We start from the raw sequence: 15437 nt of genomic DNA on the forward strand, positions 1-15437 counted from the left end.
CAGCCCCTGCCCGTGGTGGCCAGGTAAAAATCCTGGCTAGTGTGGCAGCTGATTTTGTCTCCTCCCTCCCTCTCCCTCTCTTTTCTTTCTTGTGTCTTATCTTTGCTTTCTACCCTTGGGGAAGCCCTGCCTGACAGAGAACTTCTTTTCTCCTCGGGAGCCCTTCTTTAACAACTTTAACTGAGCAACCTCATGGCCCAAGGCCGGTCAGGGCTGTTTTTCTCCTCTGCTTCAGAATCCCCTGGAGACAAGCTCCAAAGCTCTGGGGGTGATCCTGAGGCAGCTGAGGGGAGCTCGTGTTAGTAAGCACTGCTCTGCAGGTGCTGAAAGGAGCCCTGATGGGTCCTGGGTGCACGTTGGGCTGCGAACCACCGCAAGGCCAACAGTCGGAAACTACCAGCCACTCCATGGGAGGAAGATGGGGCTTCCTGCACCCGTGAAGAGCTGGCAGTCTCAGAAACCCACAGGGGCAGCCCTACCCTGTCCATGCATTGGTATTGACGTGATGGCCGGAGGGTGGCCCTCCACAGAAGACCGATATTGCTGTATGCTCCTGAGAAGACTGACCATCTTGGAAGCCCCACAGATCTGCTGTGGATTCAAACTAACCGTGGATTTGGTTGGAGAAGTTCTGACAGCAATAATGTCCTGAGCTACTCTGTAGACATGTGCTGAATGGGGACACCTAGTGGCAAGGGCCGCTTTGCAGCCCTGCTGTATGAGGAACTGCTTTCCCCACCCATGGGTGTAAGGAAACAGGCTGCAGACCTAATTCTTGTTCTACAAAGGAAACTTCTGTGATCCTCAGAACTTGAGAAGTTGGTGAGCAATTCAGGATAGTGATCAAAGAATCTGGGCTCTGGTGGCAGGCAGACCTGTTCATGTCCTCAGTTGGCTACTCACCAGCTTTGTGAATTTGTGACTAATAGTGCCCACTCCTTGAACTTGAGATACTTTGGAGAAATGAAGTCTGTGGTGCCTGGTAGCTGGTAAGCACTCGGGCAGCAGTAACTGCCAGTGATGTGGGCAATTGTATCAATAATGAAGATAACAAGGGTGACTTTGGTAACACTAACTGGTGCCAGGCACTGTGCCACATGGTTCAGGTGGGCGAGCTCACTCCATCCTGATACAGCCTTGTCACCCGAGGAGTGTTACAAATGAAGGAACGGGGCCACAGGGGGCTCAGGCCCTCTCACTGCACATCCCCCTGAGCCTGGGTTGAGGTCACTGCCCTGTGCTCTGTAGGCACGATGGTGGTCACGTTGCCCCTCTCCCTTTCCCTCCTCACTCCCACTCCCCACCCCCAGGCAGGTAACACTGAATGGGACCCTCGAAGAGTTCAGAATGGGATTTGGGCTTGGTCATTTCCCTAACCCCCAGGGACCGTCTCTCTTGCCCCCTCCTCAGGCCTATGAGCGGCAGATGCCACCTCGAGCCATCATCAACAGTGCAGGCTACAAAATTCTCACCTCTGTGGACCAGTACCTAGAGCTTGTGGGCAACTCCTTACCAGGTAAATGATGGCTTGTGCCAGGCTGAGATGCCCTGGGTGGGTCCTGGGAGCTGACTCATACTGGGGGATGCATAAGCTTTGAGCTCCTGGTCCTGTGTTTGCAGGGCAGCCTAGTTCCATCACCAGGCACCAAGCAAAACCTCAGAGGGGAAGCCATGTCACTCAGGCCAGGGGTTTGCCTGAGCTGTGAGCAGGGGCTGGGCCAGTGTGGACCTCCAGGAAGGCATGCCGCTTCCGCAGCCATGGCACAGGGATCTCCCCCTGGCCCCCTCTTCACCTCCTGGAGTTCTTAAGGGACTCCCAGGAGAAGCTTTACACATGCCACATGGCAGCACGGCACTTGTGAGGAGTTATTTTAAATGCTCCATTGCTACCTGGCCCGGCAGAGACTCCCCGGCGGCCTGATTAGAACAGGGGTGATGGCACTGGGCACAGGCTGTGCCCCAGAGTGAACCCTCTGAGTTGAGGGGCTCTGCTGACGTAGAGGTTCTGAATTTCCGTTTCCACTCCAGCTGTGCTTGTGCTCTATCTTCTTGGGCAAGGTGCCTCTCTCCTCCTGCCCGAGGCCTCTTGGGGTGTCGTGCAGACTCTGTGAGGGGCTGTGTCCACCACACCTACCAGGGCCCCAGGCCGAGCTGGGCACGATGGAGAACTGTTGCTGATGTTCATGAGCAGAACAGCGGCCAGTCACCCTGTTGGAACCTGAATACCCATTGAAGGATGGGGGGGGGGGGTCCTTTTTATTCTGTTGTAACCCAGGGCCCCATCCCCTTGCCCCACTTGGCTGAGGGTAAAGGGGAACCCAAGAAGGTAAGGCTTGACCTTTGAACCTGTGAGGGCTCTGACCCACCGAGTTTAGATCCTTATTCAAGGGGGGAGGTGGGTGCTACACTGGATGGGAGACAAGATTCTTCACAGGTTGTGGGTTTCTGAGGTTCCCTTAGCCAGGCTGGTGGGAGGGGGGTCACTGGATGAAAGCAGATGCAGCCTCCCCCATGAACCGCTGGTCACCCTGGCACAGACCAGTTGTTGGGAGCCTGAGCCTGCTCCCCAGAGCAGGGGCTGAGCGATCAGCTGCCTGCTGCCCCCTGGCGAAGGGGGCTTTCTGTGGACTCAACGGGCTGTCTTTACAGGGGTCACATCAAAATCAGGGTCCACTCCCATCCTCAAGTGCCCCACCCAGTTCCCTCTTATCCTCTGGCATCCTTTTGCACGGCACTACTACTTCTGCATGATGACGGAGGCGGAACAGGACAAGTGGCAGGCTGCCCTGCAAGACTGCATCCGACACTGCAACAATGGTGAGCAGCCTTGGGCCAGGGCGGCTGGGAGGGTAACGAGTGGGTCTGTTAACCGTAAGGTCAGTGGTTTGAGACCACCAGCTGCTCCTCCGGAGAAAGATGAGGCTTTCTACTCCTGTAAAGAGGGACAGCTCAGAAACCCACAGGGCGAGTTCTACCCGACCCTATAGGGTCTCTGAATCCGAATGGATTCTGTAGCAGTGGGTTTGAGTGAGACTTTGTGTAATGGTGACCCCTCGTGGCCGAACGTGGCATAGCCACCCTGCTCGATGAACTGATGTAATTTTTCTCCTAAGAAACCACTAGCATACCACCCTGAATCTTCTTCCGTGAAAAAGGAATTCTGTGCTGCTCAGGGGGAAGAAAAACAAAACTTGAGCGAATTGTTCACAGAATGGTTCTAATATGTGCATCATGGTTCTGCCACTTTAGAGCAGCATGACTTCCACACAACCCCCTCTAGTCGAGTTGTCTATCTATGGACACCCGATGGACCGGAGTGGACCTGGGCCACCAGGGACCCTGAACATGGCCTGAGGAGACTCACTGACTCCATGCGCCTCTTAAATTAGGATCACAATCCTTCCTGTGTCGTGGGGGCAAGGAGGGCACTTATGGGAAGTCACAGTGAGACTGCCCATTATACACTTTCTTCCCCCCTCCCTTCCCTTCCTTCCTCCCCAAACCGCAAGGATCCTCAGGGCCTCATTGTACTAATGTATAGTCGTGAGGTCTTTGCGGCTCACATATTCATTTACTAATCACTTTTAGTGTCTGCTCCAAGCCAGTCCTGGGTTTGGGCACTGAGGAGGGTGCAGGGTAGCAGGGCATGGTCATGCCCTCATGTAGCTGGTAGTCAAGGGGCAATGGGACAGATGTGCGCGAGGTGAGTCACAGCTGGGCTGCGTGTGGGGCAAGAGCTGTCCCGGAGTCAGGAGGGGGTGTGCACGTTTGGGCCTGGTCTTGGGGGAGGGGTGGGTCATGGCAGGCTCATTGAGAAGGCAGAGGCTCTGCTGGGATCTGAGGCGTGATGGGCAGGCCGAGAGTGGAGGGGAAGCGTGTTCCTCTTGGCCGCACAGAGAGGAATAGCCTAGTCTGGGGGCTGAGATCTGGTCAGGTGGGGCTCTAAGGAGTTGGGCAACAAGGCTGGTGAGTGTCTCTTAAGATAAAGGTGGGGCTGAGGGGGCGTGGCATTCTCCCTTTGGCGAAAGAACAAGAAACCACACTGTCCTGGATCCTGAACTAACTTCTTGGTGACTTGGTCTCAGGGACACCCTCCCTGTCTGGCCTTGGGAACCAGCTCTGGAGGCCAGGCTGCTCACTGAATTGACTCGGCTTGCCCCACCCATCCTGCTGCCTCTGCCCCGTCTGGAATCTGCCAGGCGGGAGGAACCAGATCTTCACCTGGGCTGGGCCCTGCCCACCCACAAAGGGCCTCCTGTTCCCAGGTCCCCCGGGAGCTGTGAGCCGGTGCCTGGTCAGAGGCTCTCAAGGCGCTGGCAGCTTGGCTTGGGCACTCTCCCTCTCTGGCCCTGCTCTGCCAGCTCTGCGTGGTTGGGTGACTCCAGGCCAGGTGAAGGAGGAAAGCAGGGGCGAGTGAGGACAGAGCAGGTGGGAAAGAGCCACCCTTCCATCCCCCATGGGAACAGCCTCACAGGATTATTGGGGAGAGACTGAGTGATTTGGGTAAAGCCCTGGGCCCCAGGCTTGGCACATAGCCTGCGCGTAACTGTGGCCTGTGGGAAGGCTTGGGTGGGGGTGCTGTGGGCCAGCGCGGGCTGCTGGTATGAGCTGCTCAGTCTGGGGTGTGAGGCCCTGAAGGAAGGGACATCCTGAGACAGGAGGTGTTCCAGCCGAGGAGTGACATCCTCGCTCCAGGGTGGATTGCTCCGGGGAGACTGGGAACATTCCTGCTTCCTCGGCCCGCCCTTGGAATTTGTGGAGCCTGGAATTGCTCTCTCTGGGGGCTGCCAGGAAGTGGGGAGATTGGTGGTGGAGGGAAGCCAAGCTGGGTGGACGCCAACTTGACCCAGGGCAGACACATCCTGCGTTCCTGAACAGCTGGAGGTGGCAAGAGACAGCTGGGTTGGGCCCATGGCCACCTCCGCCCCTCAGTGCAGATCTGGGGAGCTGGGTCAAGGCCATCTGGCCCACCTTTCCCCTGGCCAGATTGAGGGTTATAGCTTTCTCTCATCAGCCTGATCCTGAGGACCCACAGCGGGGGGGGGGGGGCAGGGGAAAGGCTCCCAGTTTGGGGATGTCCACTGGCCCAGGTGCTGCCGTCCCATAGCTGAGTGTTACTGAGCTGGCGGCTTTGCATCCATGTCCTAAGCAGGAGAAGTGGGGCTAAGATAAAGTCCCCCTCACAGGGTGGTTTTCAGGGTTAAGTGAGCGGATGTGCCCAGGCGAGGCTGGGTTCTCAGGCAGGCCTGCTGTCGGTCGGGTGAACTCAGCAGTGCAGTGTGCAGAAAGGAGAGGGTCCTGAGGTGGACAGGAACTTGCTCGCTGGCCCACGCTCTATGTGCCCAGCCACTGAGGCTCTGGGCCAGGATGCCGGCAGCCCTTTTTCTTATTGGTCAGCCTTGGCTGCCCCTCGGTGGTGCTCATACACCTGGCTGGTTGGAACAGCAGCGGCAGGGAGGTGCACTGGCTGGTTCTCCAGGCAACTGGTCTTGAGCAGGCCTGGTGGTGTCGCGGTTAGATCCACCCGGTTAGCAGTTGGAAGCCACCAGCAGCGCCAAGGGAGAAAGACCCGGCTTTCTAACCCACAAGGGGACACGATGAGGCTGCGTCGACTCAACGGCGTGAGTTTTGTTTTCTTGACGGCTACCAGCTCTTGTCACCCGGGGCCAGCCATGGCAGGGATGGCGCCTGAGCAGAGTCCCCTCCCAGCTCTGACAGGCGGTGGCTGCTGTGGTCAGCTGTGTGTGTGTGTGTGTGTGTGTGTGTGTGTGTTGGGGGTAGGGCTGCTCATGTCAGAGAGGGGGTTTTCTCTGCGGGGTGACTCGGTCTGAAGTCATCGCGGTGGAAGTTGGGGTTCTTGGTGCACAGCCTGCCGCTTCCTCTTCCCTCGGCCCGGAACCCAGCGGTCGGAGGCCCTCGGCCGGGGCGACCACCAGCTACCTGGCTGGGAGGTTTGTAACCACGCTCTCCCTCGAGTGGATTTTGCAACGTTCGACACTGGCGTCCTCAGCCCCACGTCGGGGGGTGGGGGGGTGGGGGGCGGGGGTGCGGGGCGGGCAGGCCTTATTTGATGACCGGGGGAGGCGGTGGCTGGACACAGAGCCTATACTGCCACCAATAAGAGGGACCATGTCAGGTGCTGAGTGGGCACTCGGCGGGGAGCAAGGCGGCCTGTGTCTGCCCGTCCCCGGCAGGGCAGGCAGCCGAGCCACTTCAGCCGGTCCGTTTCTGATGACAAGCACAGCGCAGTATCACACTGGGAGCCTGTGTGGGCCCTGGCCTTGGACCCCCTCGTTTACAGCCCTGTCTACCGGGCATCCAGGGAGCCTCACAGTGGCTGCCACCGTTCCCAAGAGGAGACAGAGCACCCTGGGTCCCACTGTCTTGAACCTGGCTAGGCAAGCTTTGACCCTCAGGCCACCTTTGGTCACCACCTGTGTATGTAAATGGAGCCCTGGTGGCATATTGGTTACATGTTGGACTGCAATCTGCATGGTCGGCAGTTCGAAACCATTAGCCACAACCACCAGTGGGAGAAAGGCTGGGCTTTCTACTCCCGTAAACAGTTCGGTCTCGGAACGCCCGCAGTGGGGCGCTGTGAGCTTGCATGCACTGGATGGCAGTGATAGTTCGCATGTCACTGGAGCTTGATGGGGACCCGATGTGCCCATTGGTGTCTGCACCATCCGTGGCTAGCTTGGTGCCGCCACCACAGGCCCAGTTGAGTCCTGTGCTGCCGAGTTGCCCGGTCCTTTGGCAAAATGTTGGCAGCCCTCGGAGCTAGAGAGTATGGGGAGGAAGCAGGCCCCTAGTGGCGATCTCTGGGCCCTCTACTGCCCGCACCTCCTACCAAGCTCCTAGCTGGGCGCCGCCCCCAGAGCGCTGGGTGGCTTCCGGCCTGACTGACACACTGCCTTTGAGCCTGGCATTGGAGCCTGTGGGCTTCTTCCTCGGTGAAGCAGGGTGACCTGTGTGCCCACGGCGTGGGGTGGCGAGGGGGGACTGAACGTGGGAAGAGGACGTGAAGGAGGATCGCCCTGTTGGCGGGGGGGGGCTGCCATCACTGTCCCCATTGCTCCGACTGCCATTAATTGCACGGGTGGCAGGGTAGCGTGCACGTGTGCGCGTGGGCGTAGGTGTGGGCTCACGTGAGCTTGTGCGTGGTTGGGTCGGCCAGTGGGTCATGGCGGAGGGCCCGGGCCCTCGTGCTGACTCCTCTCTGCCTCCCTCTCCCGGACAGGGATTCCCGAGAACTCCAAGGTGGAGGGGCCTGCGTTCACGGATGCCATCCGCATGTACCGCCAGTCCAAGGAGCTATATGGCACCTGGGAGCTGCTGTGCGGGAACGAGGTGCAGGTGAGGCCGGAGGAGGGGCAAGGGATCCTCGGAAGATAGGTCCCCTGGGCGGTGCCGGGGACAGGGTCGGGCTCTGGGAGCGCAGGCGTAGAAGATGGCAGAGCAGTCAGATTTGGACAAATTGGGAGCCGGTGGGTCACCCAGGTGGGGGGTTTGTTAGTTTACTGAGCCCCGTCCCTGGGCCCTGTGGGAGAAGCAGTGAAGAAGGTGGGCAGGGCCCTGGCTCTGGGGTGGGGAGGGTGGGGGGCTCTGTCTGCAGGAGCAGTATTCAGCCATAAACATGCACAAGGCCGCTTACAGGCTGAAGGTTGGCGTGGAGACACTCCATTAAAGAGGGGAGGCAACGTGTGCATGTTCTGAGCCTGGGGACCCTGCTTCCCAGCCTGGGGCTGTGGGAAGGGGTGCAGGCAAAAGAGCAGTGGGCACAGAGCAAAGGGCAGCCCAAGGAGCTGGGGAAGCCTTGCAGAAAACCTGCAAGCTGGATCCCCTCTGAGCCCTGCCTTGATTGTGCCTCCCCATCCTAGATCCTGAGCAACCTGGTGATGGAGGAGCTGGGCCCTGAGCTGAAGGCTGAGCTCACACCACGGCTGAAGGGGAAGTCCCAGGAGCGGCAGCGGCAGTGGATCCAGGTGGGGACCAGGGGTCTGGGTGTGGGGCCAGGTGTGCAGGGCTGGTGTCTGCCTCTGTCCTGGTAGCCTGGGCCCTGATGCTGATGCCCAGGCTCTGCCCGCAGATCTCAGATGCTGTGTACCACATGGTGTACGAGCAGGCCAGGGCACGCTTCGAGGCAGTGCTGGCCAAGCTGCAGCTGGCCCGGCCAGCGATGGAGGCTGTTATCCGCACCGACATGGACCAGATCATCACCTCCAAGGAGCACCTGGCCAACAAGATCCGAGGTAGGCAGGTGCCCCGGGTTTATGTGCGGGCTCTGGGGCCAGGGCGGTGCTGGCGCTCCTTTCTGTGGCTGGGAGACTATGAGCGCCCGTGCTGGGTTCCCAAGGCTTCCAGTGGCTGGTTTTGGAAGCAGATGGCCAGACTTCTCCCAAGGTGCTTCTGGGTGGGCTTGACCTGCCAGGTGGGCGGGTGAGCGCATTACCTGCTGGTACCAGCTAGGACCCCTACCAAGACCTCAAGACTCACTGCCATCTGAGTCGATACTGACTCATAGTGACCTATCTTTCCTGATAGCACAGGATAGACATGCCCCTGTGAATTTCCCAGGCTGTGATGTGGACGTGAGGAGGGAGCCCAGTCCCCGCTCCTGGAGCATGCTGGTGGGCTCGCAGCCCAACACGTAGCCATTAGGCCACCAGGCTCCTTAGATCCTGTACAGAGAGGTCTTAAAAGGTGCACCATGCTCCAGATGGGCATTCCCTGTAGTGAAACACAGCTCTTCCTTGGTTTTAAGATTTGGGGGGTGTTTCTGGCTTAAGGTTTAACGGCGACGTCAGAACAACTGCTTCCAGCCTCCGTTCAGACTCTGATCAAGTTGATTCAGTGAGAGTTTTACATTCTGTCCTTCGTGTGCCCTCTCTTACCCTGGCTGGAGTTTGAAGACCTCAGGAGCCCAGGGGCCCACGTGGTTCTGAGTTGAGCCACGGACTGCGAGGCCGGCAGTTCAAAAACAGCAGCTACTCGGAGGGAGAAAGACGGGGCTTTCTACTCCCCGCAAGGGTGACAGTCTGGGAACCTCACAGGGGCGGTGCCACCCTGTCCGAGAGGGTTGTGGTGAGTCAGCATCGGCTCGATGGCAGTGACTTAAGATTTGGTTCAGGAGGTTTAAACCTTCTGCTCATCAGTAGGTAAACACAGCTTTAAAAAAAAATTTTTTTCCCCCTACCATGTGTTTGGTTAATTTGGCCATGGTTTCCTCCCTACAGCCAGTGTCCTGGGCCTCCTTATTCCCCTGTCTAGTCCCAACCAGATGCGACCCTTTAGCCCTTTGCCACCCAGAGCCTATTTTATGCTTTCCGGGGGCTTATTTCCTCTTACCCTCACAGTCCTGGTGGGCTAGCGAGGGCGAGCATGGTGTTTACTTTGTGGGACAGCTGCATGCTCTGGGCACAGGGAGGGGGGCTCTTTAAACACCTCGTGGGCAAAGATGTCTGGGCCAGAATGTTCTGGAGGTGGTGCCTACCCACAGGGGAGATGCCCTGTCACGCACTGGCACAGCCCTGCCCACCTGGCAGAACAAGACCCGGTCAATGTTTTGCAAACCCAAGCAGCTCATCGAACCACTGCGGGATTTGTTTTTTGAAACAAAGGAGCAAGGCCCCTTGAAAGACGCTTCCCTTCGCCTCCCGCAAAGCAGGAAACCACAGACACCATGGGCCAGCCTGTTCCTCAGATTCCTGCCATCATGGTTTCAGGGTCCGGGCTCAGAACTCCTTCTTGTTCTTGCTGGATGGCTTATTGTCTGCATTAAGGCAGGGGTGCTCAAACTTTTTAAACAGAGGCCAGTCCCTCAGACCCGATGGAAGGCCGTAGTTAAAAAAAAAAACTATGAAAAAATTCCTATGCACAGTGCACGTATCTTATTTTGAAGTAAAAAAACAAACGGGGCAAAAACACCCGGCGGGCCGGATAAACGTCCTCGGCGGGATGCATGTGGCCCGCGGGCCACAGTTTGAGGAGGCCTGTCTTAGGGTCATTCAGCTGGCTGGTGTTGTCCCTTGTGGTTTTTCATTTGCAGTCCAACTCTGCGGGCCTCCAGCTTGCCTGGATCTGGGGTGGCCCCGTGCATCCCAACGGTGCTTGCGAGAAGGGGTTGGGGACGGTCTGAGGGCTTGCTCTGCACCATCTGCTGAGCCAGATAACTGAACGGAAAGAAACCAAGCCCGAACCAGCCCGGGCTGATAGTGCCCAGGCTTCTGGGTGGCTCGAGGGGCCTGCCGCCACCCCCTGGAGCCTCTGCCGACCGGGCTCTCTGTGTGTGCAGCCTTCATCCTCCCCAAGGCGGAGGTGTGTGTGCGGAACCACGTGCAGCCGTACATCTCGTCCATCCTGGAGGCCCTGATGGTGCCCACCAGCCAGGGCTTCACGGAGGTGCGGGACGTCTTCTTCAAGGAGGTCACGGACATGAACCTGAACGTCATCAACGAGGGGGGCGTCGACAAGCTGGGCGAGGTGAGGCCCGGCACTGCCCCATCCCGGCTTGGTTTCGGGTTCGGGGTCGCTGTGCTGCTGTCCGCTCCTTGTCTCGTACGAAGTGAGGCTTTGGCTTGCACGGAGGGAGGCTGCTGGGGACCATGGAGCAGCCTCTGTGAGCCGAGTGGGAAGTTCCGCTGACCCCAGCAGTTAGGAAAAGCCAGAGTCCAATCCCCGCCCTCTGTTTTGATAAAGCGAGCAGGGTGCTAAAGTGCACAGAATTTAATCCAAAAGGGAGGGAGGCAGGGAAGAGGGAAGACACTTCCAGTGCGTGTAGGCTCACTAACGAGTGAGAACACGGAGTGGGCACCAGGGCGTGCACCCCAGAAATGGTGGCAAACTGCCTCTCCCGGACCCTCAGCCATCTGATGACCTGGGTGCACGCACCATCCCACAGGCAACGATGTTGGGGCTGTCGGACCCCGGAGCCCCACGTAGTTGTCTTGTTCACACCCCACCATAGGGAGCCCAGAGGCATTAATAATCATATCATGTGAGAACCGAGAAGGCCCTTGGAGATGATCGGAGTTTTGAGGTGCAGGAAAGCAAGGCTCAGAGAGGTCGTGCAACTTGCTCAGTCCCCACCCCCATCCCGGCTTTCCTGCCCACATTCCTGCCAGCATAGTTGTGTGACACCCTGTGCCAGCCCACGTACCCCCTGCCTCCAGATAGCCCTCCTTCCCATCCCCGGACCCGGACAAGTGTGGAGTGTCGCCGGCTGGCACTGGCCTCACGTGTGTTGCTCCTCCGCAGTACATGGAGAAGCTGTCCCAGCTGGCCTTCCACCCACTCAAGATGCAGAGCTGCTACGAGAAGATGGAGCCTCTGCGGCTGGACGGGCTGCAGCAGCGTTTCGACGTGTCCAGCACGTCTGTGTTCAAGCAGCGAGCCCAGATCCACATGCGTGAGGTGGGCCCCTCTGCTGCCCCCCAGGGCCCACGACAGACCACATAGCCCCCTCCTGCGCCCTCCTCAGCCATGGTGCTCCCCATCCGCTCCCAGAAGTCTCCCTTGTCCCCCATTGCTGGTTTCTGTGTTCCCTGTCTGCTGGAAGCATGAGTGAGTGAGTGAGTGAGTGAGTGAGTGAGTGAGTGAGTGAGTGAGTGAGTGAGTGAGTGAGTGAGTGGATAGGTAAATGAAGGGGTGGCAGGCCTGGGGTTCCCTCAGACATGTGGCAAGGGCTGTGGTCACTCGGGCTCACTCGCTCTGGGCTGTCCCCGGCAGCAAATGGACAATGCTGTGTATACCTTCGAGACCCTGCTGCACCAGGAGCTGGGGAAGGGGCCCACCAAGGAGGAGCTGTGCAAGTCTATCCAGCGGATCCTGGAGCGGGTGCTGAAGGTGAGCACCCTGCTGGGCCTGATGGGAGGTGCCTCCTTGCAGTGGGAAGGACACAGAGGCTGAGGGCAGGAAGCCAGGGGAGCCCACTGCGCTGGCCCAAGCCCACAGACCCCTGCCCTCCCTCCTCGGCAGAAATACGACTATGACAGCAGCTCCGTGCGGAAGAGGTTCTTCCGGGAGGCGCTGCTGCAGGTCACCATCCCCTTCCTGCTCAAGAAGCTGGCCCCCACCTGCAAGTCGGTGAGCACCCCCCGCCCCACACGCCCGTAGCCAGCCTCCTGGCCCGCTGCCCCCTCTGGTCCTGGAGAGTCGCTGGGCTGGGTGGGAACCCACAGCTGCTGCCCAGCCTGGCCTGACCGCCCGGTCTCCGCAGGAGCTGCCCCGGTTCCAGGAGCTGATCTTTGAGGACTTTGCCAGGTTCATCCTGGTGGAGAACACCTACGAGGAGGTGGTGCTGCAGACCGTCATGAAGGACATCATGCAGGGTACGCCGGGCGTGCTCCCCGACGGGTGGGGGCCTGCATCACGGAGGTGCCGCTCAAAGCCCGAGCTTGGGCTGTAGCGCCCACGTTTGGCTGTGTGTCCTTAGGAGCGCAGTGTCAAGTCTTGGGGCGTCGTCCCTTGCGGGTCCTTGGTGCAGCTGGGGGTGAGCTCAGATGGCCGTGCAATGCGCCAAGGGGTCCTGGTTCGGGTCACAGCTCCCAGGGGTGTGGCCTGGACAGGTCCTCATTGCCAATCACCGTCAGCCCCTCGGGCTGTCAGAGGCCTCGGGGAGATGGGCTGTCACTTTGGCCCTGACCCGCCCTCCAGGGCCGGAGCGTGCTGCCTGACCCCTGGCCCCGTTCTGCCCGCAGCTGTGAAGGAGGCGGCCGTGCAGCGGAAACACAACCTCTTCCGGGACAGCATGGTCATGCGCAATAGCGACCCCAACCTGCACCTGCTGGCGGAGGGCGTGCCCATCGACTGGGGAGAGGAGTACGGCGGCGGCGGCAGCCCCCAGCCCGAGGCCCCTGCTGGGGCCGGCCTCTCCGAGAAGCGACGGCGCGCCAAGCAGGTGGTGTCCGTGGTCGGGGATGAGGAGCTAGGGCTGCCCTTTGAGGCCAGCCCGGAGCCACTGTCGCCTGCGTCCCCGGACAGTGTCACGGAGCTCCGTGGCATGCTGGCCCAGGATCTGCGAGCTGAGAGCCCCCCACCAGCTGGCCCCCTGCTCAACGGGGCCCCTGCCCACGAGAGTCCCCAGCCCGTGGCAGACTCGGAGGCCTCCTCACCGCCCAGCTCACCCCTCCGGCATCTCTCCCAGGGCAAGGCCTCGGACCTTGAGCCTCCCAAGCCCAGTGACCAGGAGACCGGGGAGCAGGTGTCCAGCCTTGGCGGCCGTCCCCCCATTCACACCACCACGGAGAACAGCGCGGGGGTGCAGACTGAGTTCTAGACTCGCACGCCCGGTGCTTTTCTTGGACAGGGCTTGCCCCGCCGGGCACTGGCCTGGTTCCGTGCTGGGCCAGGAGGTGCCCCATCTGTGCCTTATGGGGTGTCGAGGGGCGGGGCTGGGCGGCACCTCCAGACATCGGGCAGGGAAGGGCCCACCTGAGTCACTTTATTGGGTTCAGTCAACACTTTATTTTGCCCCCCGCTTTCTCTCTGCTGGATGATCTCGGACACCTCTGGGTTAGGGGCTCTCCTGCTGTGCCGCGGCTGGGCCTGGGCAGCTCCCAGGGCTGCCTGTGCGGCGGCACTCCCTTGCACCTGGCCCGTCTGGGGCCTCGGTTTCTCACGTGGTTCTTGCCAGCCTTTTCGGAAAGAGGGAGATAAAGGCATCATGTTCGGCACATCAAAGCCAGTGGGTTCGCCTCTTCTCACCAGGGGCCCACTGGGACTGGGCAGGGGGAGAGGAGCCCAAGCTGTGCTTTCAGAGGACCCTGGCCTCTGTCCTCCACCGGGGCCAGGGGAGGTGCTCCGTGGAGGAGGGAGTGGCTGGGAAGAGGAGTGGGTCTTCAGGCTGGTGCTGGAGGTGGGCTGTCTCATGGAGATGGGGATGCTGGGAAGAGGGAGGCAGAGAAAGTGCTGGTGGACAGAGGCAGATGCCCCGTGGGGAGATGTCAGGGACATTTGGGTGCAGGTTCAGATGCCAACATGAGGGTGGCTGGCTGGCAGTCAGAGCGGAGTCTTTGCATCGGTTCTTCCCGGCCCCCAGACCATTTCATTTCATTCACTGGAGACCTGCAGTCTGGGGTCCCTGTTACCCCCTCCCCCAACTCCCTCTACATCCACAGCTTTGGGCTGAGGCCTGAGGCGAGTAGGGCAAAGTCAGTCAAAGGCAGGTGATTCCTGGGCTGTGGATTCTTGAAGGTGCTTTGGGCCACCTTCAAGGGACACAGCTTGCCCAGGAGGCTGGGAGGGCCCATCACAGCTCCCCAGTAAGGGCTCTTCCAGGCTTTGGCCTGAGATTCCAGGCAAATGTCCTTGTGAATCACTTCCGGGCCAGCCTGGCCCTCCTCAGCTTCTTACTTCTGGGGGTGGGTGTCAAGCCTAGGCAGCCCTGCTGTGGCAGACCCCCACCCCCACTCCCAGAACTTACTGGCCTTCCTCCCTTATTGCTGAGGGAGGGCAGGCAGGGCAAACAGACACCCTCTGGGGGTCCCCTTTCCCACCCTTCCCTTCCGAGTCCTCCTTCCCCCAGACAGACCTGGTCTTCAGGGCATAAGTCTTAGACCCACAGGCTGAGGGACATCCAGTCCCCACCCCGGTCCCTTCCCACCTCTCTGGTGCCTTCTTTGGGGGTTTTCCAACCATCCTTCCCATATGTTGTATTGGAAACATTATTCAAACTGTTTAAGCATCTACTAATCAATAAATGCTTTATTTAAAGCGAGGGCCTCGTGTGTGCTATGGGCAGGCGTTGGGAGCGCTCCGTGAGGCCTGGCAGGAGTCTTCAGCCAGGAGCTCCCTCCATGGCCTTCTGGGGGCTTGTAGGTCCAGGGGGCCTGTAGGTCCCAGAGGAGTCACATGTGCAAGGCTCTGGAGCAGGAAGTTCATGCAGTGTCCGCAACTGCAGGAGTGGCTCTCGTCAGGTGGAGCCTGGATGAGCCTGGACATGGTCCCCAGGGGCCTTCCTTACTGCTGCCCACCTGTGAGCATCCTGCACAGCCTGAGGCTCCGGGCCACACAGCTGGCTGAGGGAACACTTGCTGAGGGCCAGGAGCCTCCTGGTGGCTCCAGGAGTGGGAACGATCTCATCACTATTTGCCAGTGGGTAAACTGAGGCCCGGGAAGAACCAGGTTGAGGTTATGCCCATCAGAGATGAGCCGTCCCCCATGGTGTGAGACGCAATCACTAGGAGCGCAGAAGTCCACTCAGGCATTTCCCTTTAGCCAGTGGGTGGCCGGGACCGATGGCTTCCATTGAGATAGGGAAACAGGCCTGGACTTGCTCTCTCTGCACCCCCTCGGTACCCAGCCTGCTCTGTGAGCTCCGGGCCTGGGCTGAGCACTCAGGACACCTTGGTGGTCATCAGCCTTAGTTAGGGCCCCACCCCGCCCCATACTGCCAAGATGGGGAGACAGCCCGGGGCAGAGCCTGCCGCAGGCCCAAA

General features: G+C 59.8%; 1 protein-coding gene across 1 annotated transcript in view; it reads left to right on the forward strand.

Moving 5' to 3' along the window:
* The window catches only part of NIBAN2 (niban apoptosis regulator 2), a 56380-nt gene extending 41668 nt beyond the window's left edge, over window positions 1–14712 (forward strand). The window contains exons 4-14 of the mRNA XM_075560759.1: window positions 1411–1516; window positions 2650–2817; window positions 7241–7356; window positions 7881–7985; window positions 8090–8252; window positions 10295–10482; window positions 11257–11412; window positions 11728–11844; window positions 11977–12084; window positions 12218–12329; window positions 12699–14712. Coding sequence (XP_075416874.1) covers window positions 1411–1516; window positions 2650–2817; window positions 7241–7356; window positions 7881–7985; window positions 8090–8252; window positions 10295–10482; window positions 11257–11412; window positions 11728–11844; window positions 11977–12084; window positions 12218–12329; window positions 12699–13276 — 1917 coding nt within the window. The 3' untranslated portion in view covers window positions 13277–14712. The remainder of the gene's footprint in view (window positions 1–1410; window positions 1517–2649; window positions 2818–7240; window positions 7357–7880; window positions 7986–8089; window positions 8253–10294; window positions 10483–11256; window positions 11413–11727; window positions 11845–11976; window positions 12085–12217; window positions 12330–12698) is intronic.
* Window positions 14713–15437: the final 725 nt, after the last annotated feature.

Source organism: Tenrec ecaudatus, chromosome 10, assembly GCF_050624435.1.
Source record: "Tenrec ecaudatus isolate mTenEca1 chromosome 10, mTenEca1.hap1, whole genome shotgun sequence".
Lineage (NCBI taxonomy): Eukaryota > Metazoa > Chordata > Mammalia > Afrosoricida > Tenrecidae > Tenrec > Tenrec ecaudatus.